A 27244-nucleotide genomic window follows, 5' to 3' on the forward strand; every position below is an offset into this window, starting at 1 on the left:
TGTTAGTTGGAGCGGAGAAGCGGAGCTGTCCACTCTGACAGGTGCTGACTGCGTGAGCGCTGGAGACTGGGGTACGCACCATGAGGGTCATGAAAGCAACGGTAGTGATGGGTGAGTACTGACTGCAGGAGGCTTAACTTAAACGCTCAATTTGACGCTTAATTTCTAACCGAATGGCCTAAACAGCGATTTTGAGTGGGTTTTTTTCCCGTCACAGGAGAGATTAAGCCATGCTGCATTGAAGTTCAGAGACAGAGAGAGGGGGGGAGGTGGAGGGAGAGAGCGGTAGAGAGAGAGACTTGGAAATAATTTGTTTCAAACCTACTAGAAGCAAATACTAAGACTTTATTAAAATACGTTAAAGAACATTTAACATTTACAGAAAAGTAGCATAATTGATCACAGTAAACCTCTTCAACTCCTTGAGACCACCGGTGGTTCCAAAATGCTTAGTCATATTCTTCATAATGTTCATATTTCATAAACTACATTCAGAAGCTGGGCGTCGTATGAGGCTGTAACTCTTCTTGCCAGTCAAATAGATGGTGATGTCATTTTAAACCCTTATAATAAAAGAAGCTGAACTCAGTTTGTTTTTCTACTGAAAGTCAAGCCATTTCTCCACAAATCTGGGCTATAAACTATAAACAGATGGCGTCTCTTCAGTGATCTACTCTGTAAACACTACTTTTATAAAATAACACAAAGAGCATCTGAGATTTTCAGCTTTCAGCAGTAAATTGTAAGCATCTAGCAATACATGTGATCATAAAACACATGTTATGTTAATTTTTTTTGGGGGGGGGGGCATTTTAAACTAAATAAATAAATAAACAAAATAGAAATGTACATTTATTTAATGCATGATGTGCCTTACATTTGGTCACAAAAATTCAGATGGACAAACCAAAATATACCCTGGAGAACAAGAGGCTAGGAGAAAAAACACTTTTTTTGCAGTTTTTTTTTTAGCTTTGATTTTTATTGTTTGTAAAAATTGATAAATGACGTTCCCATTAAAGGGAGATTCGGGCAGAAATGGCTAATTTTATTACTACACACTTAAAGATCTGTTCTTCAAGGTTTCTTGAGTAAAGAAAACAGTTCTACATAAAACCATGAATGATCAAAGAACCCTTAGTGTGAGTAAAGGTTCTATATAGAAAATCTTTGGTTCTTCTAGGGTTATTTGGCAAAGGGAATGGTTGTATTTAGATCCATTGTATTCTGGTTGCATTAAGAGTTCTATATAGAACCTTTTCATGCTTAAAAGGTTTTTTGCATGGTGAAAGGGTTCTTTAGATTGTTGGTAATTGTAGATGGTTCTATATAAAACCTTGTTTAGGACCCTTTCAATAACAACAAAAAGGGTTCTTTTTCTATCATGATGTCATTACAAAGGAATCATTTTGGTGCTATTGAGAACCCTTTCAAAAAAGGTTCTACATGGAACCATCTACAGCATGTTCATCAATCTCAATACTTTCACAGTGCAAAGAACCCTTTAGTCATGCAAAAGGTTCATTGAGTGTTCATTGTTCTATATAGAACCATTTCTTTACTAAAGAACCCCTGAAGAACCATCTTTTTTTAAGAGTGTATATGTTGTAAACAAGTTTACCCACTCCTACCGTGGTGGAGTGGTAGTCTTTACACTGGGATTCACTGGGATTCTCTGCATCTTGAAGGTAGAAGGATTTTTGAGGAGCTACAACTGTTTTTAAGGTGAACTGTTGGGAGCATGTTGTCTTGTTTTTCTTTCCTTGCTAGCTGGCCAATTCAAAAAGTAAGTCAGAAAAATATTCCTTATTTATTACTTTTAAAGCTACAATTTATTATTTTGTATTAGTCAGAAAAACTACAATAACCATGTAAAACCACCATGTTTACTAACTAAAACACAAGTGATCTGGCACAATTGGATTTGTACAGCTGATCACCTGGAACCTTAAAGGGGATTTTAACCCACTGATTTTTCAAAACTGTCTGCATAAGTAAGTGGTTAAGATGTGAACAGAGTCATTCAGAGTGGTTTGGTGTGAAATGCCCTATTCTAGAAAAGCTTAGCGTCAGAAATGTTCACAGTGATGGTGATAGGAACCAGACGTCCACTTCTAAAAGCTCTAAGTTATTACAGGAAATGGTTCTGAATTCACTGCCCGATGTCTGTAACATTCTTTTAGGATATGTTGTTATTTATTTATTTATTTACAAAGAAAGTCGCAAAAAACACAAACACACAGAGGGAGTAGATGAGTTTTAACCTGTTTTTTGAAGCTGATGAGACTGGCACAGTTTTTTTAGAAGACTATTGTGCAGTTAGGGACAGTCGTGGGCTGGAGGTTAGGGAACCAACCCTGTGACCGGAAGGTTGCCGGTTTGATCCCCTTGGCTGACGGTCCATGACTGAAGTGACCTTAAGCAAGGCACCTAACACCAACTGCTACCCAGGCGCCTTGGATAGGGCTGCCCACTGCTCCGGGCACGTGTGCTCACTGCCCCTAGTGTGTGTGCTCAGTAGTGTGCATATATGTGGGTGTTTCACTGCACGGATGGGTTAAATGCAGAGGTCTAATTCCAGAGTGTTCCAGTTGGCTGATAATTCTGAATTCAGTTGGACCCAAAGTATTGACAAGGCTTTAATATACTTGATATATAGAAATTGTATACTTTTGAGTATGGAAAATCACAATTTCTATGATGCATTATTTAATTTATTAATCCTAAGAAAGCAAATGATGAGAATGAGTTTAACTGTAGTAACTGTTTGAAATCATGACAGTGGAGAAAGTGGCTGAAAGGTTAAAAAACCTGCCTATTGACTGCATTTTGTGGTAAAGGCAGGATCCATGTTTTATGTTGTATGTTTTGAGGTCAGAGTTACACTAAGGCTAGCCTGGTTATGTCTACCTTATAGATCAGTAGCTAGCAGTCAGGACTGGGTGACACCACCAGGATTTCTGATGGTTGTGTGATGTATTTGCATCATGCATGTTGGATATCTTCATAAGAGAACACTGATTAATGAAAACATGAACTCTGTCAAACTGGTAATGCTGAGATTTAGAGTAATGACTAACAAAATAAATGCAGAAGCAGCATCATCAGGAGGGTCAGTTCATGAGGGTAAAGTTTGCGCAGTGTTGCACAACATCAAGCTCAGTGGTTGTCCAGAAGGCTGGAGAGCAGTGGTACCCAATCAAAGCAGAAGAAGCAACAGCATCAGACGCACAGGATGGGCAGCTGTTCAACTCCGCAAAGAAAGGAAAAACAGAGTTAGTTCTGTTAGGAGTGACTGATCACAGATTACAGGGTTAACAGAGCAGCAGACACTCTGGCAGGTTGTGTTATTACTGCTATTTACTAAGAGGGAGAAAAAAGAAAGGTAACAGAGTCATGAGGCTCCCTGAAATGTTGGTGTCCCTCCACTCCACTGTCAACAAACCTGAGTGAGTGAGTGAGAGCAGCGGGACGACAGCAAACACTCCCAGTTTAACATAAACCTCTAGATCTGCACCTTTTATCTGACAGGGAAAACTAATTACCAACAGCTCCACTAAACACGTTTTTAGCCTAGACTTATAGACTGAGGCTGTGTTTGAGTCCCAAACATGCACAGGAAGATTATGCCAACGGTTTTGAGCTTTGTATGAGAAGGCTCCACCCCCTGATGTAACTGTTATGGTTTGCTATTCGGTGTCGACCAGAGGAAGATGGGTTCCCCTTTTGGTTCCTCTCAAGGTTTCTTTCTCTTGTTCTTAGGGAGGTTTTATTGCCACTGTTGCCAGTGATGACATTTATGGGGGCTCTGGCCCCGATTTTTCTATAAAGCTGCTTTGTGACAACACCAGTTGTAAAAAGCACTTTATAAATAAACGTTGACTTGTCTTGACTCTCAATACCCAGGAATTCACACTGAAGAGTATCCTCTCCACAGTGTAGATTATCACTGTATTGTCTTTTCCACACCAGTCCATCTTCATGCTGTTGTATCATGACATAACAATGTTATTCATTATAACCATGACCAAGGGCTGCGTTGAAATGACTGAAAATAACTGCTACAGTTGCACATAACAGCGATTGAGAATTCTAGACATATTTTGGAATAGGTTATTTAAAATCTATTTGTATAGTATATCAAATGTGTATTTTCCTGAGGCACTTGGGGGTCCTAGAAAGCTGCCTACTTTTCCCCAGTGCAAAGACCCTGAAAAAGTCCCTGGTTTATTACTATATACAGGATTGGAGTGGGACCTCTTTCCTACCATGAGTTATGAGACACACACAGCACTGCCCTCATACAACATAACATTTTCTAAAAACTGCAGCTTGTCATCTTCATTTCTTGGTCTTTTTAAATTATTATTATTATTATTAGCTGCACTGAGAACACCAAGGTGGCCAGCTAGTGATAAACGCTTTCGCCAGGTTTTGGTTTATCTTAAATGTGACAAACATGACTGTAAATATGCTAAAAATTAATGAAGAGTAAGTAAATTAAGGTCAGCGTTTCCTAAAGCCCACCTGCTCTGATATGTCCTCGTCCTCCTTAAGTAGCTTCTTCATTCTTGTCTTGTTTTTTTTTTGTAATTCCTGCCGCTGCTGTCCATCTTAATACGATTCATGAATGAAAACAGCTACATTGGTAATGCAAAAAAGTAACAAACACTGTCGTCCAGTTACATGCTAGAGCCTGTAAAGGCTTTGGAATGTAACTTCTACGTAATTTAAAGTGGCAAATGAGAATAAGAGAGTTAACTTCAGATTCATAAGAGAGTTAACTTCAGATTCATAAGAGCGTTAACTTCAGATTCATTTAATCTGTATTCTCAGTGGTGAGGTGAGAGTTGTTTGTTTAACCCCTAAATCATTGCAGATGTACACTTGGATGTAACAAGTTTGTCTGAGCATTCTTGTGCTTATATTCATGACTTTATACAGAAGCTCACAGTAACCGGCCCACCAGGAATTCTCCTAACTCTCCCAACCTCCCACTCCAACATTTACTAGATACTTTTGTCCATACAGTGTATCGGGACACCCCTCCTAATTATTGGGTTCTGGTGTTTTAGCCACACCCACTGCTGGGTGGATAAAATTAAGGTCATAGTCTTGCAGTCTCCATAGACAAACACTGACAGTAGAGGGTCATACTGATGAGCTCAGTGACAGTAAACATGGCACTGTCACAGGATTCTGTTCTGCTAGATCTGCCCCAGACAACTGTAAGTGCTATTATTGTGAAATGAGCAGCACATTAGGAGCTTCACAAACTACAAGTTGTGACAGCATACAGCAGCTCCCTTAAAATGTTTATGGCAGGGGTGGATAAAGTACACAAATCATGTAAAATATTACTCCAGTAAAAGTAGAAGTTCCTCCCTTTAGAACTCCACTTGAGTAAAAGTACTAATGTGTTTGCCTTCAAATGTACTTAAGTATCGAAAGTAAAAGTACTAAAAGATTAATTATGGCTCTAATGTCCTGTTATCATTTTTATAACAAGACTTGCTTAATGAACTATAGGTGAAAATACTCCAGTGTCTTTTAATAGAATGTCATTAATTAGTGATGCTGATGTTTATTAAAATGATTATAAGCACAAAACACTGAAGCCAAACAGTTTCCACCAGATAGAACCGATTGGCTCTGAAATCACTTTTTACAAACAAGCAAAGTTTCAGTTTAAGATTTATTTACAACTTGGTTACAAGTTTAAGTTTAATAAAAACTGGCTTTAAACTCAGGATCACAAATGAGCTCCTTTACTATATTGATCTGTAGGTCTCTGTTCATAAACATAAACCAGCCCAAACTAATTTACTATAAAATGAAATGGTGTTTGTATAAATTCAGAAAAAAGATGCATCATACATATTTCTATATTGTGCTCTATTTACACAAAATTAGGTTCGAAATACTTCAGTTAAGTACAGATACATGAGAAAACTACTTAAGTACAGTAACAAATTAAATTTACTTAGTTACTGTCCACCACTGGTTTATGACCAAATTATCTCAAGTTTAGTCAGCTCCAAGCAAAGGGTCACCAAACAGTTGTTATTGTAAGAACTTAAAGCATTGTGGTTAAAAAATATGAAGTGAAGCTTAGCTGTGAGTACTAACATCTTCTCATTGTCATGATTGGCCCCTCCCAGTCTCCTCATGTGCTTTTGTTTACCTTTTAGTCCTGTCATATGCTTTTGTTTTGATTTCTTCCCAGTCTAGCCCCCTGGTTTTGTGACTCCGCCCCTGAGTGTTCCCACCTGTGCTTTCCACCTGCATATGGTTATCCTTCGTTATCCCTGTTTGTATTTAAGCCCTGTTGAGTTTCTTGTTGGTCTTTGTTTGATGTTTGTATGTTTGATTGTGCTGGATGTGCTGTATATATTGCTGGTAGTGTTTGGTTCTTGTTTGAGGTTCTGTGTTTCTGTTTGTCATGTTTGATCCGCATTCTCTCTGTGCTGGCTGTTTGAACCTGGACCGTTTCAACTATGACCCTGGATTTGCCCAAAATAAATCTCACTTATCTCAGTGTATGCGTCCGCTTCCTCGCTCCCCGATGTTACACTCATGCTATCTTGATATTGCACAGTCAGCACGTCACTGGAACTCTGCTGATAAAGTTACGAAAAACAGTACCAGTAAATGGTTCCATCTCCTTTTTCTCGGCTCACTTTGGCACCGAATGAAGACCTGATGGCTGCTCAAGGTGTTGCTCTCACTCAGTGCTGAACATTTGCCTGAACTAATAGCGTTGGGTACGGCCTTCTTCTACTGAGGGTTGTTGCATCTTCCATACAGCAGTAGGATAATGAAAGCAAAGAAGCGCTGACTTGTTGCTGGCTAAATATGATCATCATATCGTCTTTTACGTCTGCTGCTGCTTTTTCTATCTTCATTGCCCTGAGGGATAAAATGAGCTTTAGACTTCCTCTTTTCCACAAAACTGGGACATCTCTTCAGAGTTATGTTGTGCACATCCTATGGAGTCATTTTTAAACACATACACCTTTTAAGCCATTTCTCCTTCTGGGTTCCGTGGGTTCCTATCCCAGCTATCACTGGGCGAAAGGCAGGATACACCATGGGCAGGTCACCAGTCCATCACAGGGCAAACATAGACATTCACACCCAGGGGCATGTTTAGCGTGAGAGGAAACTGGAAAACCCAGAGGAAACCCATGCAGACACGGGGAGAATATGCAAACTCCACACAGAAAGGACCCTGGTCGCCCGGCTGGGGACTCAAACCCAGGCCCTCCTTGCTATGAGGTGACAGCGCTACCCACCACACCACTGTGCCAGCCAATTTTTAAACATCCATCCATCCATCCATCCATCCATCATTGACCGCTAGTCAGACAGGGTCGGGGTACCCTTCCCGGGGACCCCAAGCCGCTCCCAGGCCAACTTGGAGACATAATCCCTACAGCGGGTCCTAGGATGACCCCGGGTCTTGTCCCGGTAGGCCGTGCCTGGAACACCCCCACCGGGAGGCATACAGGGGGCATCCGGATCAGATGCCCGAACCACCTTAGCTGGCTCCTCTCAATGCGGAGGAGTAGCGGCTCTACTCTGAACTCCTCTCAGATGACCGAGCTCCTCACTCTATCGCATAGCGTGTAGCCCGCCACCTGGCGAAGAAAGCTCATTTCCGCCGCTTGTATTCGTGATCTTGTTCATTCGGTCATTACCCACAGCTCATGACCATAAGTGAGGGTTGGGATGTAGATCGACCAGTAAACAGAGAGCTTCGCCTTTTGGCTCAACTCCCTTTTCACCACTACAGTCCGGTACAGTGACCGCATTACTGCTGTCGCCTGTCCCAGCCTACGGCCGATCTCACGATCCCTCTTCCCGTCACTCGTGAACAAGACCCCAAGATACTTAAACTCCTCCACCTGGGGCAGGTCCTTTCCCCTTACCTGGATTGGGCATGCCATCCTTTTCCGGGCCAAGACCATGGACTCAGACGTGGAGGTGCTGATCCACTGCTTCACACTCAGCTGCAAACTACTCCAGCAAGCGCTGGAGGCATCCATGTGATTCCACCAAAGGAACAACATCATCTGCAAATAGCAGAGACGCCACCCTCCGGCCTCCACACATAATGCCCTCCTGACCCCGACTACACCCTGACACTCTGTCCATGAATATCATGAACAAGAGTGGAGACAGAGCACAACCCTGGCGGAGTCCAACGCTAACACTCCAACTGCATGGTCACCAGCCGGGGACTTGTGAGTATCCCCACACCCGCCCCTCACCTCTCACCCTGTGCAACCCCTGAGTAGGAGACAGACCAACCCCTATCCAGGAGTTTGGTTCCAGAGCCGACACTGTGGGTGGCGGTGAGCCCAACTATATCTAGTTGGTACCTCTCAACCTCCTGCACAAGTTCTGGCTCATTCCTCCCCAGTGATGTTACATTCCATGTACCAAGAGCTAGTTTCTGCTGCAGGGGCCTAGGCCACCTAGGGCCTCCCCGTAATCTCCCACTGCCAATATGGCACTGCACCGCTCCCCCATGCTGGACCTTGCGGGTGCTGGGCCCACATGGCCTCCCCACGTTGCCTCTTCGGGTTATGTGGGCTGCCCGGCCACCAGGTGCTCGCCGTGGAACACTACCCCCAGGCCTGCCTCCAGGGGTAAGTCCTGGTGACCCTTTCCCGGGCAGGGTACATGATTTTTTGTGCACGATATGCATGGGGAACTTTGGATCGTGTTAGTCTGGGTCTTCACTCCAGACCTGTTCGCCCTGGGAGATCCTACCAGGAGCATATTGCTCCCGACGACTTAGCTCTGATGATCCCATTTTTAAACAATATAACATAAAATTGTCTTGAGTCTTTACTTTTCTAGTTTTCTTTAGATTTAATTTGATTCAAATGGATGTTGTACAGTACAAAACTAATGGTGTCATCTCTTCTTTCTACCGCCAGAAGAGAGATGCTCAGATTCATATCAGTATCATCATATATTATCTGACAGATGTTTAGATTTAGCTGATGTTTCTAACTGATGTATTTATTAAAGAGCAGAATGTTAATATGATGCTGGGTTATTTCACTAAAATCTGCATTTTATTAATTTCACTGCATTTGTAACCCTTTACAGAAGTAAGTGTTATATTTCTCTAATACTACTTTGGATTTTCTACATTTCTATATTTTATAAATACTTATATAAGGCTGCAACTATCAGATATGCTCTTAATTTTCTAATTCTATCAAATATTAAGTTGAATAGTCAACTATTCAATGAGAATAAGAAAAGCTGAAGATGTTTGTGTAATGATGATTTTTTTTTATTCAATCTGTCACGCTTCTGGGTTCTCCTCCCTTGCCCAACATGCTCCAGGACTCCATTTCCCAGAATTTCTATCATCATGGCCTCTGCCCCGTTCACAGTCACCTGGTTACTAATGCAACACACCTGTGTTCGTTTGCTTCAGACTTTAAAAAGATCCTGGTTTGTTCTCCTCGTTGTGAGGTATTGCCACTCTACTGGTTTACTGAGCGGTTCTCTTCTGATTTCATGACTAGTGGTACTGAACCCATGACTAGTGGTACTGAACCCATGACTAGTGTACTGAACCCATGACTAGTGGTACTGAACTGAACCCACTGCCTGTTTCTTGACTATTCTTCTTTTGGATTTGCCCTTTTGCTCTGGTTGCTTGTGTTTTTGTATTTTCTGGTTTTTCAACGTTTTGCCTGTCTTTGGATTCTGATTTTAGATTTGCCCGGACTCTGTCTCCCAAGATTTCTCTCATTAAACCAACTGTCGTTTTTAAGATCTACGAGTGTCTTTGTGTGCTTGTTCAGCACTACACAATCATTTTTTAAAATTATTATTAGTAGTAGGGGTGGTGGTGGTGGTGGTGGTAGTTAATTTTATTGTGTATGTTATTGTGTAACGTACCAATAAATGTCAGACAGCAGAAGGACAACAGTAAGCGTTACTGAGGAGAAGCGTTTTCTCCTCACATCCTCATATAAGACAAACATCAAAAGGATGACCTATGGCTTATAGTAAAAATAATACACCGATCAGACATAACATTATGACCACCTCCTTATTTTTAAACACCTCAGTGTCGCTGCTGGACTGAGAATAGTCCACCAACCAAAAATATCTAGGCAACAGCATCCTGTGGGCAGTATCCTGTGACCACGGATGAAGGACAAGCGGCTGGCCAACACAAACTCTGCAGCAGCAGATGAGCTATCAGCTCTGACTTTACATCTACAAGGTGGACTGACAAGGTAGGAGTGTCTAATAGAGTGGACAGTGAGTGGACACAGTGTTTAAAAACTCCAGTAGCACCGCTGTGTCAGATCCACTCGTACCAGCACAACACACACTAACACACCACCACCACGTCAGTGTTACTGCAATGCTGAGAATGATCCACCACCCAAATAGTACCTGCTCTGTGAGGGTCCATGGGGGTCTTTAACACTGAAGAACAGGGTAAAAGGGGGCTAACAAAGTATCAGAGAAACAGATGGACTACAGTCTGTAACTGTAGAACTACAAAGTGCAGCTATAGAGTAAGTGGAGCTGATAAAATGGACAACGAGCGTAGAAACAAGGAGGTGGTCATAATGTTATGGTGATTAAGGATAATAAAGGTTATGGATCATGCTGTGTGATGTTGTGCATGAGTATAATTCACCATCGGTGACTTACGATACAGCACGAATGCTGATAAGGAACCCAAAAACATTTTATATATGGGCAGCATGGTGGCACAACGCTTTCACCTCACAGCAAGAAGGGCCAGGGTTTGAATCCCCAGCCGGGCAACCAGGGTCATTTCTGAGTGGAATTTGTGTGTTTCCCTGTGTCTGTGTCTGTTTTCTTCCCACAGTCCAAAGTAATGCAGTCAGATCAGCTGTAGATGATAAATTGCCCCTAGGTGTGTGTGTGTGTGTGTGTGTGTGTGTGTGTGTGTGTGTGTGTGTGTGTGTGTGTGTGTGTGTGTGTGTGAATGTATATGTCTGCGTTTCTCCCCTGTGGTTGACTGGTGACCTGTCTTTGTGCCTGCCTGTCCCTCCTGTGACCCAGGAGGATAACCGGCTATGTATGTGTGTGTATGTGCACGTATTTATATATGAAACCAAGTGACTTTTCATGCACTGAAACTCTAAGATTAATCAAATTAATAAAGACTGTGCCTCACATTCAATCTGATACCTACTGCCTCATACGAGACAAAAGTCAATAGGGAAGGAAGCCGGGGAAGAGAGAAGAGGGTGTCCCAACACAAACTGTACCAATACAGACTATATTATGGATAATAATTTTGTGCGATTATAACACTGCAGCATTTTGCTGTTTTCAAGAGAAAAATGTATCTCCAAAATGGTGACTTTACAGGAGAAGGAAAAAACCATATTTACTTTTAATGTAAGTCAGTGGAACCAGGCTTTTTTCCAAGTCATTTTGGGACATTTCTTTTGGCTCATTCATCATGAAATTTACACACAGCATAAAGGACAACAGGCACTTCCAACTATGTAAAAAACTGAAAAACAGAGGTTTTGTCCCGACAGCAGCAATATGTTGACTTTTAATTCTGTTACACTTATGCATAGTAGCTAAAGCAAGTTGTGCATTGTTTGAGCCATATGCTACAAGCTATTTATCCTGGTTTGGTCAGATTTTAGCAGTGATTTCAAATATGCTTCTGAAACATTAACTTTTATTTTTGGTTTTATGGATTTCCCCCCTTTTAAAAAGATAGGCGCCTGGTCTTGGATGAGTGGATATTACTGCCAGGCAGACAGACTTTCCTATAAGGACTTTGGACATATTCTCCATATTCTCCAACCTGCTTGTTTGGCAAGATATGCTACTTGTTTATCCATGATGACACATAGCTTTAATGTGTGATTATCTGCTTGAGCGGTTCGGCTTTGTGTGTCAGAGCATTGCTTGTATGGGCACTACAATAACAGCAGGAACAAAGCTGGGCCAAAAATAGGCTCAGTATCAAATGGCCTCCCACTCCCTATGTACCGCACACTACATAGGTCATTGCATAACGGCTTCCATGCACAAACAGTGCATTATGTATCTAAAGGAAAATCCTATATTCAGTTAAAGCTGCACAACATCCAATCTAACACTGATAGTGCACTGTTTGGTGTAGTGGCCATGGTTTTATGACTTACACAGTGCACTAGGGAGATGAAGAGACTTCTGAGATTCAGACATGCTCTCCTGCAAGGCCAAATGACAGTAACAGGTTTCTGTCCATCTCTCTCGGCTGATTGCACTCTGACTATTTCACTATTTCTGACTATACTTTTCACTTTTAGAAAGATAGAGAGAAATTTAAATCCAAGTAGTTTTAAACTCTCATTCTTCTTTAGTGAAAAAATGGTTCTAAATGAAACCATGAACACTAACAGAACCCTTTGCATGATTATTGGGTTCTTTCCATCATGAACGAGTTCTTCAGAATGTGCTGTAGATGGTTCTATATAAAAACCTTTTCAAAAGAGGTTCTATATAGCACCAAAAAGGGTACTTCTATTGCTATTCTCCTAAACGTGGTTCTTCAAGGGTTCGTAGCTGAAGAAACTGGGCCTTTATAGAATCATATAGCTCATTTACATGGTTAAAGGGTTCTTCTATTGTTATACTGTCAAGCTTAACAATGTAGAACGCCTTTTCAAAAAGGTTCTATATAGAACGATATAAAGCACATTCTCCATCAATCTGAGAAACCCCTTCATGATGCAAAGAACACTTTGAGTGTTCAAGTCTTCAACCATTTTCTAAAGAACCCTTGAAGAACCATCTTTTTGACAAGTGTAGGAGAGAGAGTAAGACTACTTATATAGTAATTTCAATGTTAAACACTGCTTGAATTTTTAAAGTGATTTTCAATTTGATTTTGAGCCTCACACCCACTTACAGTTTTTATGAAGATTCTGACATTCAACATTTTCTTATAGGGGATTTGATCTTAGGTAAGAACAATCTACACACTCTCTTTTTTAAGCTTCTTTTACTATAAAGGGATTTTACTGGGTATTTCCCTTAGAGAACAATTTGGTAACACTTCTACGAATGTCACCTTTGTAAGCATCTATAAACACATTCATAACATGTTATAATATATTCATAAGGCTTTATAAACATAGCTATGAATATTTACAAAAACGCATTATACATATGCTTATTATGCGTTATGAACTGTAAACATAATGCATTATAAGTACTGATCATAAATTATAAGGGCTCATAAGCTGTATTTGTCCATGAAGTGAAGTGAAGTGAAGCGTACTGTACTAAAGCCTCCTCTCAATTTGTGAAAGTTAATGTACACCACCGTTAGCCTGGTATTTGTCTTTACTTTATGCTCTCCAAGCTGGGAATGACTTCGTTGGCACTGATAGTATAACATGTTATTAACACTGTTTATAATGCATTATATTAACAATTCATAATGTATAATAAACATGGCTATTAAATGTAATTCAGAGTAATTATTTTTTATAAATATGTATAACCATGTTTATAATGCCTTATGAATACATTATGCATTAAAGTGTTATAAATATGTTTCTAGATGCTTACAAACATGACATTCATAAAACGTGTAACAATTCCACAATTTTTTCAAAGTTTCCACACAATTTAATTGAAATGTAAAAAAAAAACTTAAAACAAATTTAACCAATGCAATTATGGCCATTTTTTTACTATCTGTAATCTCCGGTCTACCTACATGTGTCTTCTGCTCTGCAATGTTGACAATGGAAAAATAGCTGAAAACCTGAAGTTTTCTTTGGGAACTATTTTGCCTTTCAACACCCTTCATGTATCTGTCCACCATGTATACATTTTAAAAAGCACATTCTAAGTCAACCACCATTGCAAAAAAGTGTCTCAAACATCAGGCAGTGAATTAATAACCAATTCACGTAGTAACTTTTTGTGAGGGAGCTTTTAGAGGTGGACGTCTGGTTCCTATCACCACCACTGCGAACAATTCACAACCACATAATTAGGTGGAATTTTTGAAATATTGATGAGTTCCCCTTGAGGTTGTGAAAGTCAGAACTCCACAGAAACCTCCTAAGATGCAGAAACGCTGGGGAATATTTCTGTGTGATTAACACTCTGGTGATTGCTGTTCTCTCTGTTTTCAGTGATGTGTCTGGCCTGGCAGTCAGTTTGCAGCAGAATATCTTCAGGCTGTTTGTCAACGATGAGGTCATGTGTTTCTCCAGATCTCTGTGCAAGTGAGAACCTTCTGAGAAAGATCTGTGATTCTGAAGGTACAGGCTTGTTTTTGTTATATCCTGTGTTTGTTTAGGTTCACGGGGGTGTTCCTCTCATTTCTAGACTGATGCAATCATGTCAAATGGTCATACATTTGTTGCAATAACATGTTCAAATGTCTCTGTGCAATATGAAAACTCAATTTTGAGAGTGATAGCCCGCAGCACATTCTTAGTAAACCATTGGCCTTTCTTACCTTGTTATTCATGTTGGAGTACATTGAGTTACTTTTTTATTGTTGTATCATTTGAAATTCCAACTTTGTGTTGGAAAGAAAAGACAAAAAACAGGAGAGGATGGTTATGTCCATGCTAACGTGCTAGGATCTCAGTCAAATCAGCATTTTGAAAAATCACTATGTTAGTGGATCAAATGAGAAGAAAATGAAGACAGTATTTTTTTATCATCAGGCATTTTATGTTGATCTAAATTGGATTTTTTAACATAGAACTACATACAGCTCTGTGCAAAAGTCAGAAACCACCCTACATTTAACTTTGAGTCAAAGCAGCCATTAAGTGCAAGTTATTAGTTTTTCAGGAGATCTTATCAGAGGAGATTAGATATGTTCAAAAAACAATTACAAGCTCCAGAGAAAATCGGCCTCCTAACAAACACCTGGAAGACCTAGTAGGCATCAAAACTGCCCCCATCAGATAAACGGCTCTCATCTTTGAGAGAGAGGAGAATATCAAGCTGCTTCAGATCTGAAAACATCCACAGGTGTTTCTGTCCATCCTTCCACTGTGAGAAGACCACTCAGCACTGTGGGTCTGAAAGGATGTGTAGCTGATCAAGAAGAACCTCACTGAGAAAAGGAGATGGACACATCAAACAAAGAAGCTGAATGATGGACTGACCACCCCAGAGTCCAGACATCAGCACCACTGAATGTGTTTGATTACTTCAGAAAATCATCAACCAGCTTCTAAGGCTGAACTTTGGAGGTGTGTCTGCAGATTCTTTGAGGAACTAAAAGTGAGTTTCCTGAAAAGGTAGAAAGCTGGAATAAAGACACGGTGTTTCTCTGTGTTTTTTCTGTCGCTGAAAAATAAATAACTTGTACTTAATGGCCATTTTGATTGGAAATGAAATAAAGGAAGGGTGACAGACTGTTGACTATTGCACAGTGCCATAGAGCACAGCACTTGATTAGTAGCCTACTGGAAGTTATGATCCAGTGATGATGTTTTTTTCAAGGGTTCTTTAGCAAAAGAAATGGTTCTATGTAGAACCATAAACAGTCATAGAACTATTTTATAAATGAGATGTGAGTATGAGGAACCCCTCTCAGCGAATTTGCCAGTGGAATAAAAGAGAAATTTCACTCATCCTGGTTCTCAGTCAGACTCTCACCTCACTTCGAACTCAAACTCCCAAGATTTCTCAATATGTCATGTGACTCTGTCCACCAATCACCAGCCAACTAGCAGATCCATGTCACCTGAAAATGGACTGTTATCACCTGTAGTATATTTAAGCTGGTTTGCCCTTTGTGAAGTATTTCCCCTGTTCCGTCAGTGCAAACGGAGTCATTTTCTTGTTTACTGCTTCTCCTGTTTTGAACCTCCCTTTATTTCTCTTTGTTTCATCTTTCAGATTATCCCCTATTGGTTTTGTTAACAGTTAATAGTAGTAGTAGTAGTAGTAGTGGTAGTAGTAGTAGTAGTAGTAGTGGTAGTAGTGGTGGTAGTAGTGGTGTTGTTGGTGGTGGTGGTAGTGGTAGTAGTAGTGGCAGTGGTGGTGGTGGTGGTGGTAGTAGTGTTAGTAGTGGTGTTGTTGGTGGTAGTGGTAGTAGTAGTGGTAGTAGTACTGGCTCCATGGACTTCTACATAGAAACATGAATACTCAAAAAACCCTTTGTATGAATAAAGCCTTCTTTGCATGGTGAAATGGTTCTTCGGGTTGGTGGACAACATGCTGTATATAGTTAGTTATAGAACCTTATAGAAAAGCGTTGTATATAGCACCAAAAGAGGTTGTCTACCGAATACAAGCTTGTATACAATCATAACAATAAAAAAACCCATATACAACATTCTCCATCAATCTGAAGAACACCTTCACTACACTCCTACAAAGGAGGTTCTTCAAGGGATCTTTAATAAGAAGTACAATAGTTCTATATAGAACCATTTCATGCTTACATGGTTCTTTGTATGGTGAAATAATTCTTCAGGTTAGTGGAGAATGTGATGTACATGGTTCAACATAGCACCAAAAAGGGTTCTGCTATTGTTACAAGCTTGACATTGTAACTGTACTCTTAATAAACATGGTTCTGTAAAGGTTCTTCAGTAACGGTATTTACATATTACGTATTTCAGATACTCTGTGTGGAGCAGGCCTCACTGAAGGTCCAGCAGTAAAACCTGCTTTTCTGCTTTCTTCTTTTTGTCAGATGGCAAGTGTGCACTGTCGAGCTCTGAGCACTGTAATGTGACCATCCAGACCATATTAGGCCACTCGCCTTTGTGGAGAGAGTGCGTGTGCGCTGATGAGGATTCATGCAGCGCTCTACAGCTGCTGGCTTCGCTGTGCCTTTTATATTTGGGTACAGTACACAGTAAACAGTGCTTCTTAAAGAATCACAATCACTTTATTTCTCCTAAGCTATGTACGTTCACACTACACGCCTCATTGCTCAAATTGGATCTCTTCACACTGGTTTAGGTCAGTGACTCAAATCAGTCATTAATGTGAACGAACCAGCATCTGAAATGACCCTCGTGTGCACGTTCTACTCAGTAACATCATGTGAATGAATCACTGCATCATCAGCACAAACTACCGAACAGAATGAGCTTCGCTGAGAAGATCTTTAACTCTGATCAGCTCTCAGCTTCATTATTAGAGCCAGACGAAGGAGAAAAAGGTGAGATGAGCTGCTTTTCCAGCATTTACAAGCTTTAACTTCTGTTCAGCACTATCGCCATGGTAACGCTGAATGATGGTGGACACGTTGGAAAAAAAGCACATGAATTCCGATCTGAGGGTCACATTAGGGTCCAACGGCCACAAATCTGATGCGTATCAGATCTAGGACCACATATGAAAGTGGCTCAGGCAGGATTTGAAAAGATCAGATTTGTGTCCACAGAGCCCTGAAAACATCAGAGGGCAAAAAAATCAGATTAGTGCCACTTCAGCCTGGTAATGTGAACGTAGCCCTGTTGTCCTACACATACAAGGAAGTTGTCTTGATGAGTGCACTTAAACTTTAATCATTTTCAGTCGATTTTTTTAGCAGGTGGCGAGGCCTCACGTGCATCTGATGAGTTCAGTGTGGCAGCCCAACAGGAGAACAACCACATCAGCGGTGTATATCATCAATCACTTCATTACACGTTTGGAATCTCCATTAAAAAGCTCTGAATATACTGCATGTTTTCAACAGTGTGAAACCCAAATGTATAAAATGAACAGATTTATATATAAAACCAGACAATGTGCTCCTAATATGTTGATCTTCTGTGGCTTTCAAGTAAATAGTAGGAAGTTATCTGTAAAAACAAATTGAGCTTTTGAAATATTGACTCAGTATCGCATCAGCTGATACACAAGATTTCAACATCGATATTGTTATCAAAAAAGAAAATCATGCCATCCCTAAACACACTAGATCACATTTGCTGTATGTCTTGAACAATTAAGATTTTTTCAGGTCCAGAAGGCACCATAGATGATTGTATAATGACTGAGAAATGTATATGGGATATCCTGAAGGCCTTGTTTTTCAAGACATCAAATCGCAAAGCATATAACAAAATATTGTGTAACAAAATAAATAATTACAGTACAGTATGTGTCATTTAATAACATCAAGATCATTTCAAAATACTTGCAATATTGCATGTATAAAACATATTTTGGTGTCTAATTTATAATGCTTAAAACATTTAGATTACAGTACAGTGCAAAATTCATAGATTACTTCATTTTTCTGTTTAGAGTCAAAGTAGTCATTAAGCAAATAAGTATTTTTCAGCATCAGGAAATGTAGAAAATATATATCTGACAGAAAATGACACAGAAAACAAATATTTTATAAGATCTATCAGGCTTTTCACACAATGAACAACATCACAAACAGTTAAAGTCAGAGACCACCCTTCATTTATTCAATTTCCATCAAAACAGCCTTTAAGTTCAAGTCAATTATTTTTTAGTCTCATGATTTTTTCTGGTATTCAGTGAGTCACTCTTCACTTTATTCCAGCTTCCATTCTTTCCAGGAGACTCACTTTCAGCTCCTCAAAGAATCTGCAGATATGCCTCCAAAGCTCAGTCAGAAGTAATTAAACACATTCACTAGTGTTGAGGTCTGGACTCTGGGGTGGTCAGTCCATCGTTCAGCTTCTTTGTTTGATGTGTCCATCTCCTTTTCTCAAGTGAGGCTCTTCTTGATCAGCTACACATCCTTTCAGACCCACAGTGCTGGGTCATCTTCTCACAGTGGAAGGATGGACAGAAACACCTGTGGATGAAGCAGCTTGATTTTCTCCTCTCTCTCAAAAAGGAAAGCTTTAAGTGCTGTTTATCTGATGGGGGCAGTTTTGGTGTCCACCAGCTCTTCCAGGTGGTTGAATTGAATTTACAACTGTGTTTTGCACACTGTGAAATTAGACCTCTGCATTTAACCCATCCGTGCAGTGAAACACCCACATACATGCACACTAGTCAGCACACACACCCTTGGGGCAGTAAGCACACTTGCCCGGAGCAGCGGAGCACACTAGCCCTAGCCACGGCACCCAGGGAGCAATTGGGGGTTAGGTGCCTTGCTCAAGGGCACTTCAGTCATGGATCGTCAGCCAAGGGGATCAAACTGGCAACCTTCTGGTCACAGGGCTGGTTCCGTAACCTCCAGCCCACAGCTGCCCCTGGTTGTCAGGAGCCACATTTTCTCTGTAGCTTTTATTCAGTTTTGGACTTTCTCCTCTCTTTTGTGAGTGGATTGTTTTATATTTAATCTTATTAGAAATATCTCTGAAATATCTATTTTTTAATTGGAAATTAGATAAATGAAAGGTGGTCTCTGACTTTTAAACAGTGTGTCTAAAAATAGTCAAAATTAATTATTATGACAAGGGATGTCAAACTTTTGAATAGTAGTGTGTTATTACTCTACATACCATATAGCTCTGCCATGTTAAATTGCAGTTTCATAAGCATGTTTGATGTTTTAAAGCATGTCTGATATTTTCCAGCACATGAACAAAAGCAGCTGAAGACAGAATGGAAAGCGAGCAGTCTTTTAGGATACGGTAATATCTGAATCTTAAATTAAAGTGTATACTAATATCTACCCGGTGTACCTCTCATCTTATCCTCCCTTAATTCCCACCAACTCAGTGCCTGGCCCGAACTCATCATGTCTTCTGGAGACAACTCTGTGTATTCAGGATGAAGTCTGCAACAGGCAGCTGGTGCCATTTGTCCAGTCCTGCTCTGATCCTCAGTGCGAGGACAGTCGCTGCAGGCTGGCCATGAGACGCTTCTTCTCAGATCTGCCCCAGACTGTGGCCGAGATGCTGGTGTTCTGTGAGTGTGAGCGAGAGGACCAGGACTGCCAGGACGTCCAAAAAACTCTGCATTCCAGCTCCTGCCCAGGAGGCCACACGCTGCTATGGAACTGCTTGGAGATGCTGGACAGCTGCACTGGAGACAAGCTCTGCAGGTTTGGCCATTCTGGATGCGCACCTAGTGGTGACAAAGTTAAAGTGTTAATATGATATGTTTTTAATGACCCTAATGTCATATATGCATTTTCCTGTAGCCTTTTTTTTCTCACACTCTATTGCTATGACTTCTCTCAAATTCAAATACAGCTTTTACACAGTAAGTTCTGTCACAGCTCTCTTGATTAAATCAAGGTTATTTCCATCTAATACCTTGGCAAATTTGTTTATCACTGAAGTATGTTGAGTCTGAGGCACTAAATGCATCACTGCTGTTTTCACTGGATGTCAGTCATGGAAATTGAAAACTGCATTAGCTTTATTTTCATGAAATGATCTTTCTCTTAAGGTCAAATTTGACAGTGACCGTGATTAATCATGATTAATTGCTTCAAAAAGTCCGGTTACACTGACTTACATTAAAAGTAAAGAGGGTGTTTCCTTTGTCTATAAACATTTTGGAGATACATGGCTTTGTTCTGACAACAGTGGTATGTATCTCCTATATATATATATATATATATATATATATATATATATATATATATATATATATATATATATATATATATATACAGTGTATCACAAAAGTGAGTACACCCCTCACATTTCTGCAGATATTTAAGTATATCTTTTCATGGGACAACACTGACAAAATGACACTTTGACACAATGAAAAGTAGTCTGTGTGCAGCTTATATAACAGTGTAAATTTATTCTTCCCTCAAAATAACTCAATATACAGCCATTAATGTCTAAACCACTGGCAACAAAAGTGAGTACACTCCTAAGAGACAGTTCCTGAAGTGTCAATATTTTGTGTGGCCACCATTATTTTCCAGAACTGCCTTAACTCTCCTGGGCATGGAGTTTACCAGAGCTTAACAGGTTGCCACTGGAATGCTTTTCCACTCCTCCATGACGACATCACAGAGCTGGTGAATATTCGAGACTTTGTGCTCCTCCACCTTCCGCTTGAGGATGCCCCAAATATGTTCTGTTGGGTTTAGGTCTGGACACATGCTTGGCCAGTCCATCACCTTTACCCTCAGGCTCTTCAATAAAGCAGTGGTCATCTTAGAGGTGTGTTTGGGGTCATTATCATGCTGAAACACTGCCCTGCGACCCAGTTTCTGGAGGGCGGGGATCATGCTCTCTGCTTCAGTATTTCACAGTACATATTGGAGTTCATCTGTCCCTCAATGAAATGTAACTCCCAACACCTGCTGCACTCATGCAGCCCCAGACCATGACATTCCCACCACCATGCTTGCTGCCACACATGCTTGAGACCATCTGAACCAGTTCCAGTAATCCATGTCCTTTGTTGACATGTCTTCAGCAAACTGTTTGCGGACTTTCTTGTGTACAGACTTCAGAAGAGGCTTCCTTCTGGGGTGACAGCCATGCAGACCAATTTGATGTAGTGTGCGGCGTATGGTCTGAGCACTGACAGGCTGACCCCCCACCTCTTCAATCTCTGCAGCAATGCTGACAGCACTCCTGTGCCTATCTTTCAAAGATAGCATTTGGATGTGACGCTGAGCACGTGCACTCAGCTTCTTTGGACGACCAACATGTCTGTTCTGAGTGGAACCTGCTCTTTTAAAACGCTGGATGATCTTGGCCACTGTGCTGCAGCTCAGTTGCAGGGTGTTGGCAATCTTCTTGTAGTCTTGGCCATCTTCATGTAGTGCAACAATTCGTCTTTTAAGATCCTCAGACAGTTCTTTGCCATGAGGTGCCATGTTGGAACTTTCAGTGACCAGTATGAGAGAGTGTGAGAGCTGTACTACAACATTGAACACACCTGCTCCCTATGCACACCTGAGACCTAGTAACACTAACGAGTCACATGACATTTTGGAGGGAAAATGACAAGCGGTGCTCAATTTGGACATTTAGGGGTGTAGTCTCTTAGGGCTGTACTCACTTTTGTTGCCGGTGGTTTAGACATTAATGGCTGTATATTGAGTTATTTTGAGGGAAGAATAAATTTACTCTGTTATATAAGCTGCACACAGACTACGTTTCATTGTGTCAAAGTGTCATTTTGTCAGTGTTGTCCCATGAAAAGCTATACTTAAATATCTGCAGAAATGTGAGGGGTGTACTCACTTTTGTGATACACTGTAAATATATATATATATATATATACACTGATTAGGCACCACATTATGACCACCTCTTTGTTTCTACACTCATTGTCCATTTTATCAGCTCCATTTACTCTATAGCTGCATTTTGTAGTTCTACAGTTACAGACTGTAGTCCATCTGTTTCTCTGATACTTTGTTAGCCCCCTTTTACCCTGTTCTTCAGTGTTCAGGACCCCCATGGAAACCTCACAAAGCAGGTACTCTTTGGGTGGTGGATCATTCTCAGCACTGCAGTAACACTGATGTGGTGGTGGTGTGTTAGTGTGTTTTGCACTGGTGTGAGTAGATCGGACAAAAACTCCAGCAGCACTGCTGCGTCTGATCCACTCAGACCAGTGCAACACACACTAAGGGTCTTGTGAACTGTAGAACCACAAAGTGCTCCTATGTGGTCAGTAGAGCTGATAAAATGGACAATGAGTGTAGAAACAAGGAGGTGGTATTAATGTTATGACTGATTTGAGGTATTCATTTCATAGTAGTTACTGAAAAATTCGTAGATGTTATTAAATAATAAGTCCCATGGAAACAAATAATGAATTAATTATAAATGTATTGTATAGCAATTCAATGTGCACTGTTACCACCATTAAACTACAACAAATAACAGAATATATATGAGAATGAATCAGAAATATAAATGAGATCAAATGAGAAAACAATTAAGACACACGCAGTATATAGGGCTGCTATAACAGGCAGCCACCTGGCACATTAATGTTCCACACATTAGATTTAGACATATTGTTCAATTAGTAATCATATTATGCAGTAACTGGTATGAAACTACTATGTAAAATATGTTATAAGATTGAGGACCATCCAGCAGGTGCTTAGACTTTAAAGGGTTAACAGTTTTTGCCACACAGCTTTGTTTTATATGCACTTATAGCAGGATTATGCCCATCTGCTCCCTCCATAGAACGCCAGGGAGAGGTAGAGACTGGTGTTTACTTGTGCTCATCAATTTCTATAAACGGTTTAAGAGCTGCGCTGATGGATGTGAAGAGCTGCTGGTAAAAACGCACTTCCTTGTGTTAACAGGCAGACGTTCGAAGGGTTCCTGTCCAACTGCTTTGGCCCAGAAGATGCTCCGTTAAGTGAATATTCTATCAGGGACTTGATACACCTCATAGATCTCGACTTTTTCCTCAGTGGAGATAAAGAATGCAGGATGGCCTTCGTGGCTACAATGGGGTCTATACTACAGAGCCCATGCACCTGCCATGGACTGCACCGTGATGATCTTTACAGATGCAATCTACTCCAGCAGGCAATACAAAACAGATCCCACTTCAGTAAGTATTTATGCATAGTCACAATTCCACCACTATCCAGGCCCGGCGGGCCATGGCAGCTCTAAGACACGTGGATCAAGCCATAAGATCCTTTTCAGTCTTTTAATAGCTTACAGCAGATGTGTAGGAGAAAAAGGGCTTTTTAAGGGCTTTAACCTATGCAATAGTATGGTCCTCCTGGAATGAAAGTAACCGTACTAAAGGTCACCATGTTAAGAAGTATGGAATCATTGTTTTTTAAAACATCAGTACTGTACAAACATCAGAGACCACTTTCCACTTATTTCCAGTCAAATGTGGCCACAAGTTATTTATTTTTCAGGAGGTTATGTATAAGATAGTCCATGAATTAAAAAAATCAGACAAACAGGAGGTTCCAAAGCTGGAGTTCAGAAAATGATTTAACACTACAGGGAAAATGGGCCCCCTAACAATCACCTGGAAGAGCTGGTTGACACCAAAACTTCCCCATCAGATAAACATCACTTAAAGCTATCATCTCTGAGAGAGAGGAGAAAATCAAGCTGCTTCAGATCTGAGAACAGCCACAGGTGTTTCTCTCCATCCTTCCACTGTGAGAAGACCACTCAGCACCGTGGGTCTGAAAGGATGTGTAGCCTACCAAGAAGAACCTCACTGAGAAAAGGAGACGGACAGATCAAACAAAGAAGCTGAATGGTGGACTGACTACCCCAGAGTCCAGACCTCAACACCACTGAATGGGTTTGATTACTTCAGAAAATCATCAGCCAACTTCTAGGATTGAGCTTTGGAGGCGTGTCTGCAGATTCTTTGAGGAACTGATGAATTAAAATCATATTTATTAGGTCTTCTGTTTAATTTTCTGTTTTCTGTTTTATTTCATGAATTACTTGAACTTATTGACTATTTTGACTGGAAATAAATACATGAAATGTGGTCTCCAACTTTTACCCAGTACTACATATAAAATGATTCTAGTAGGATGCTAGATGTTGGGTGTAGATGTTTTAATTGCATAGCAATTGAATTGCAAATATTGAGAGAGGCAACGCAAATATGATGTGACTCAAAATATTTATTCCCATCATACATACGTGCCAATGTATTTATTTATTTGTTTTGCATTTTAAATTTTCAGTGAGGTTCACTTATAATTTACTCTTAATTACAAAGTTGAATGGTGGTCTGAGCCTCTATAGAAATGGCAGTATCTGTTATTGATTGTTTACATTTGACACCTTCTAATTCCAGGACTTCAAGAAACAAAGAGAAACGTTTCTTCTATACAGTTGCAAGTAAATAAATCAGAGCAGAGCCGTTTGTGGTTTAATGGTAAGTTGATTTTGATTGTTGCACTTGCATGTTTATCTTTGTACTATCTTTCTTAAAACTGACCAGTATATTTCCTTATTTATGACAGAACAGCTGTGGTACTTTGTGACCACTGTCTTTGTGGTGGTGGTGGTAATATTAACTCTGGTTGTCGTCGTATCTCACAAACTGGGGTAAGCTCTGACTGAGACCACCCATTGTTTAATGAATTTACAGTTAGAACTGCCATTAGGTACAAATGATTCAGTAAAAAAAAAATTACAAAAAATTACACAGAAACTAAATACTAATAAAACATTTTTTTAATTTAATTATTTGTTTAGCATGTTCACACTTTTCCTTTATTAGCACAAGTAATCAAATGACACCCAAAAAGGGGCCCAAAAAAAGCCACAAAGTTATAATATATATATTATAATAATATACTATAATATATAAGTTTTTTCTTTATTTGCCAAACACAGGTGCTCACAGTTAAAGTGAAAACAAGGCGGGCAAACATTTCAGCCAACAGACTTTCATCAGTGCTTTATTAGAGCTTCCATTCTTTTCAGAAGACTCGCATTCAGTGATGTTGAGGTCTGGACCCTGAGGTGGTCAGTCCATTGTTCTGAGAACACCAGCAGCTTCTTTTTAAAATTTTTTATTTGGTCCTTTTAAGCCTGTAAAGACTTTTTCCAGCAACCTTTTTCCAGTTTTGGAAACTGCTTGTTTTTTTAGTTTTTTTTATGGTTACTTTTTTCTTCCTTATGAAAGCGGGTTATTTTATATCTAATTTCTTCAGAAACATATCATGAAAAATGAATACCTTGGCCAGTTTTACTGGAAATGAATAAGGGAAGGGTGGTCTCTGACTTTTGCACACTTTTGTAAGTCATAGGTAAAGTATCTTTAAGCACTGCTTCAGATAAGAGGTCGCCATGTTTCTGTTTCTTACCCTTAGGGGAACGGACAGCTTGTCCAAGCAAGGAAGATACAGTCCTCCAGAGGATTCCACTAAGTCACTCGTCCTGTAGTGTCTGTTCAGTGCCACCGTTGGGCCCAAAGCATTATTATGCACTTCTTTAACCTAAGAACATCTCAGCCTGTTTGCGCTGAAGTCTCCATGGTTGCTAAATAATAAGTCGTAGTATGTAAGGTGTTAACTCATTATTGTGTCCATACAAAGCATATGATTTTATATTTGTTTTATTGTGACACCTTATGCTTGTATATACTGTATTTTTTCAGTGTTGTTATTTATTGTTTCTATATAGTGGAGGTCTGAAAGTCTGACATGACAGGTATATATATAGACATTGTTCATTATATTACTCTGGTTGCTGTGACTGTTATTTTATAGTTCAATATGTTGTAGAGTTAATGCTGCATGTCAGGGCTTAAGCACTGTAATATGAATTTGACTGTTCTTTATTCATGTACTACCAGCCAATAAATGTTATAACGTAATGTCATGAAAAGAAGGTGAGGGTCTCAATCAGGAGCTGGAACAGCATCAGCAGTGAGCACAGTTAATACAGCTTATAATCTAAAGTGTTTATTGTAAAACGTAAAATATCCAGTAGGTTCCCGGTTGAAGTGCTGTTCAGTGGTGTTAGTGAAGACGGGCCATGTGATTTTAAACAGTACACATCACTCTGTATCATTTACCTCACCATAGAGGTTTGACAACCCAGTCCAGATGTTTCACGGCCTAAGGATGAGTTTTTGACCCGGAGTTCAATGGAACATTATGCACCATAAAGAAACAGTTCAGCCAAAAAATGAAAACTACGCAATTGCACCCTCACCACAAAGGTGGTCAGTCAGCCAAGACATGGTTTGTGTCTGTGCTTCTAAGGTTTTTTACTGGAGCTAAAAGGCTGATGTAACTCTGTGCCTTTACTCAGACATTTGCATGATTTGAATAAGCAACATAATTTGGACATAATTAGTTCCATAAAATAACAGAATAAGGATGAGTTTGCTGTCACGATTGGCCCCTCCCACTCCTCCATGTGATTTTGTTTACCTTTTGGTCCTGTCATGTGCTTTTGTTTTGATTCCTTCCCAGTCCTGCCCCCTTGTTTCCAGACTCTGCCCTTGATTGTTCCCACCTGTTTTCCACCGGTGTTTTGTGAACCATTGTTATCCCTGTTGTATTTAAGCCCTGTGTTTTCCCCTGTGTGTTTGCTGGTCTTTATTGAATGTACTGCTTGAAGTGTGTTGTATTCTCATGCTGTTTGTTTATTCCAGCCCCCATTGTGGTTTTCCTGTGTTTCTTTCATTATGTCTGTCCCTCCTGTTCTCTGTATTGGCTCTTTGACCCTAGACCGTTTTGACCCTGATTATGGATTTGCCCTTAATAAATCTCGCTAGTCTTCACACATGCACCCGCCTCCTCATCGCTCCCCACCATTGGCATGTTTTGATGAGGTGCTCTGCTTCGTGTGGTGGAAAAGAAGCATCAGCTTATAGAGGGCATTGTAATGCATTCAATTGA

At 40.2% G+C, this 27244-nt stretch overlaps 1 protein-coding gene across 1 annotated transcript; it reads left to right on the plus strand.

Annotated features, from left to right (window-relative positions):
* Positions 1-26514, plus strand: gfral (GDNF family receptor alpha like). Its single transcript, XM_037538772.1, has 10 exons — positions 1-111; positions 14178-14306; positions 16712-16864; positions 17558-17629; positions 19521-19577; positions 19666-19990; positions 23195-23448; positions 24682-24762; positions 24851-24935; positions 25706-26514. Exons 1-10 carry the CDS (start codon positions 81-83, stop codon positions 25776-25778), a joined length of 1260 nt encoding a protein of 419 aa, XP_037394669.1. The 5' UTR covers positions 1-80; the 3' UTR covers positions 25779-26514.
* Positions 26515-27244: the final 730 nt, after the last annotated feature.

The sequence above is a fragment of the Pygocentrus nattereri genome, chromosome 5, assembly GCF_015220715.1.
Source record: "Pygocentrus nattereri isolate fPygNat1 chromosome 5, fPygNat1.pri, whole genome shotgun sequence".
Taxonomy (NCBI): domain Eukaryota; kingdom Metazoa; phylum Chordata; class Actinopteri; order Characiformes; family Serrasalmidae; genus Pygocentrus; species Pygocentrus nattereri.